We start from the raw sequence: 2,500 nt of genomic DNA on the forward strand, positions 1-2,500 counted from the left end.
TCACGATCAGCAGCAACGAGAGAGAGAGAGAGAGAGAGAGAGAGAGAGAGAGAGAATTGCAAGATTCATTGGTCTTTGATTTGCTATTGGTGAATGGGTAGTAATGACTATAATAATAAATAAAAACAGCTCGCTTGTAGTCCATGAGTGAGACCCCATGGGGTTAATGCACCTGTCGGTAAATGAGAAATAGAAAACGAGAAGCAGATGTACACATTTTCTCCATGCTGTTATTTCAAGGGAAAACTTCCTCAATCCCATCACTAGCCTAGGCATAAGGAATATTTATTTTGCATAGAAATTTAGTCAGTCTTCAGATAGTGAGCCAAGGAAAATATTAAATGGAAGCAAGGAAAACGGCGGGGCACAAGTTATGCGGTTAGAGCTACCTTGTGTACGTCTGAGTGTTCAAAATCTGGTTAGTTGGCGGACTCTAACGCATAACTTATGCCCCGCCGTTTTCCTTGTTTCCATTTAAGAACTTTAATCGCCAAATGTTTTTAGAGTAAACGTAGATATCTTCAGCATGGCAAGTTAGTACATTGATCCACAATGCCGAGCCGATATAATATTTTTCTCTGTTTCGGCAATGGAAGCGTTTTTCATTTTTCATTAACTTGACACTGTGCTGTGTAGTACACTGTGTTTCCATTCTCACCCTCTGCTGCTGTCTTGTGATCTGTCATGTGCACACACTGTACAGGACTACCCGTCTATAGCGTACATGCGCTACGTCCTGGAAAGGGAAAACATACTGCCCATATTCATGACGGTGGACTCGCAAAAACCCTGGTTTTCTGTAAGCTAAAAGATCACGGCGCCTAATTTTGAATTTGTTCCACTTGAATCCTTTTGAAGGATGACTGTTTATCTCCTTTTCACCCTTTCTCTTTGTTTCTGCCTCTGTCAATCCGTCTGTGTTCATTCTCCTGCTATTCCGTTCATTTGTTTTTCCCCCATCCCTTTTTTCTTCTTTCTTTGTCCGTTTTTCTGTTTGTCTGCAAGTCCATACGTATATCTATCTGTAAGTGTCTTTCTTTCTCTCACTACCTCTCATGAAGAAGTAACTGACTGTCACACACCACCAGGACTCGAACCAGGAACCCTCCTCGCTTAGGGCAAGCGGAGCTCTACAGCTATATCATGGTGTAGTCATCATCCGAGCAGCGACCGTTCAACAGATTCTTTAGACTTCAAATTCGAAACTCACGCTTCCTGTGAATCCACGTGTGTGTTGTTGTCGGTGTAATGCATGGCATGCTCACACACCCCTCATGGCATGCTCACACACCCCTCATGGCATGCTCACACACCCCTCATGGCATGCTCACACACCCCTCATGGCATGCTCACACACCCCTCATGGCATGCTCACACACCCCTCATGGCATGCTCACACACCCCTCATGGCATGCTCACACACCCCTCACGGCATGCTCAGACACCCCTCATGGCATGCTCACACACCCCTCATGGCGTGCTCACACACCCCTCATGGCGTGCTCACGCACCCCACATGGCATGCTCTCACACCCCTCATGGCACTCTCTCTGTTTTTGGTGGACAAAAATATCTCTGGCGTTGATTGCTTTCTTGCTTCGACTTCTGCCGCGCCTTTGTTCTCGTACTCCCCTTTATGTACAAGTGTTGTGCAGACCCTCCCTTAATATAGTCTGTCTCATTTTGTCCTGAGATGTTTTGATGCATAGTGATTATGACGCTCATCATTCGCTCCCTTGTCACTGGACAGTTCTGTCCGTTTGGTTTTAGCGAATTCAAATAAAGAAAACAACAACAACACTCTCACACACCCCTAATGGCATGCTCACACACCCCTCATGGCATGCTCACACACCCCTCATGGCATGCTCACACATCCCTCATTGCATGCTCACACACCCCTAATGGCATGCTCGCACACCCCTCATGGCATGCTCACACACCCCTCATGGCATGCTCACACACCCCTTTTTCGTTGTTGTTTTTTTCCTGTCACTCTAACACCTTTTGCGCAGTCGGTTGTCAATGAAATGCAATCAGCAGGAGCTAAGCTCGCCAAGCTGTCCAAATCATCAGACAATGTTCTGGAGATTCTGGAAACTGAGTTATTGGTAAGATGACCTTGTTCATGCTTTGGCGTTTACCTCGACCACTTGGAAACTGACATAAGGCGCAGCAGGTTTCAAACACAAACAATGCTTTGTTTACATCTGCCCAGTTTCAGGAAATGAGCATCTGGTGGTTGTGTTCTTGCACCCATACTAGAATAATCATTGGACACGGGTTTGATCAGCGTTTCTGCATGTCGCAGAACACCACAAACTTCAGGTAGCTGATTGGTCATTGTGCTAAGTGATAAGCATAAAAGAAGAACTTATCAAAACGCAGAAGAGGGATGAGCAGGAAGGAGAAGACGGTGAAAGAATGGTATGTGTGGCTGTTGAATGGTGTAATCCCAGCCCAAGTTGCTATGTCTAACATAGCTGTTCGCTATCATCGC

The 2,500-nt window shown here is 45.7% G+C and overlaps 1 protein-coding gene across 1 annotated transcript in view; it reads left to right on the forward strand.

The window, feature by feature from the left end:
• Positions 1-2,500, forward strand: part of LOC135819403 (integrin beta-1-like) — a 53,236-nt gene that overhangs the window by 29,807 nt on the left and 20,929 nt on the right. The window contains exons 12-13 of the mRNA XM_065332604.1: positions 704-799; positions 2,016-2,111. Coding sequence (XP_065188676.1) covers positions 704-799; positions 2,016-2,111 — 192 coding nt within the window. The remainder of the gene's footprint in view (positions 1-703; positions 800-2,015; positions 2,112-2,500) is intronic.

The sequence above is a fragment of the Sycon ciliatum genome, chromosome 6, assembly GCF_964019385.1.
Source record: "Sycon ciliatum chromosome 6, ocSycCili1.1, whole genome shotgun sequence".
Lineage (NCBI taxonomy): Eukaryota > Metazoa > Porifera > Calcarea > Leucosolenida > Sycettidae > Sycon > Sycon ciliatum.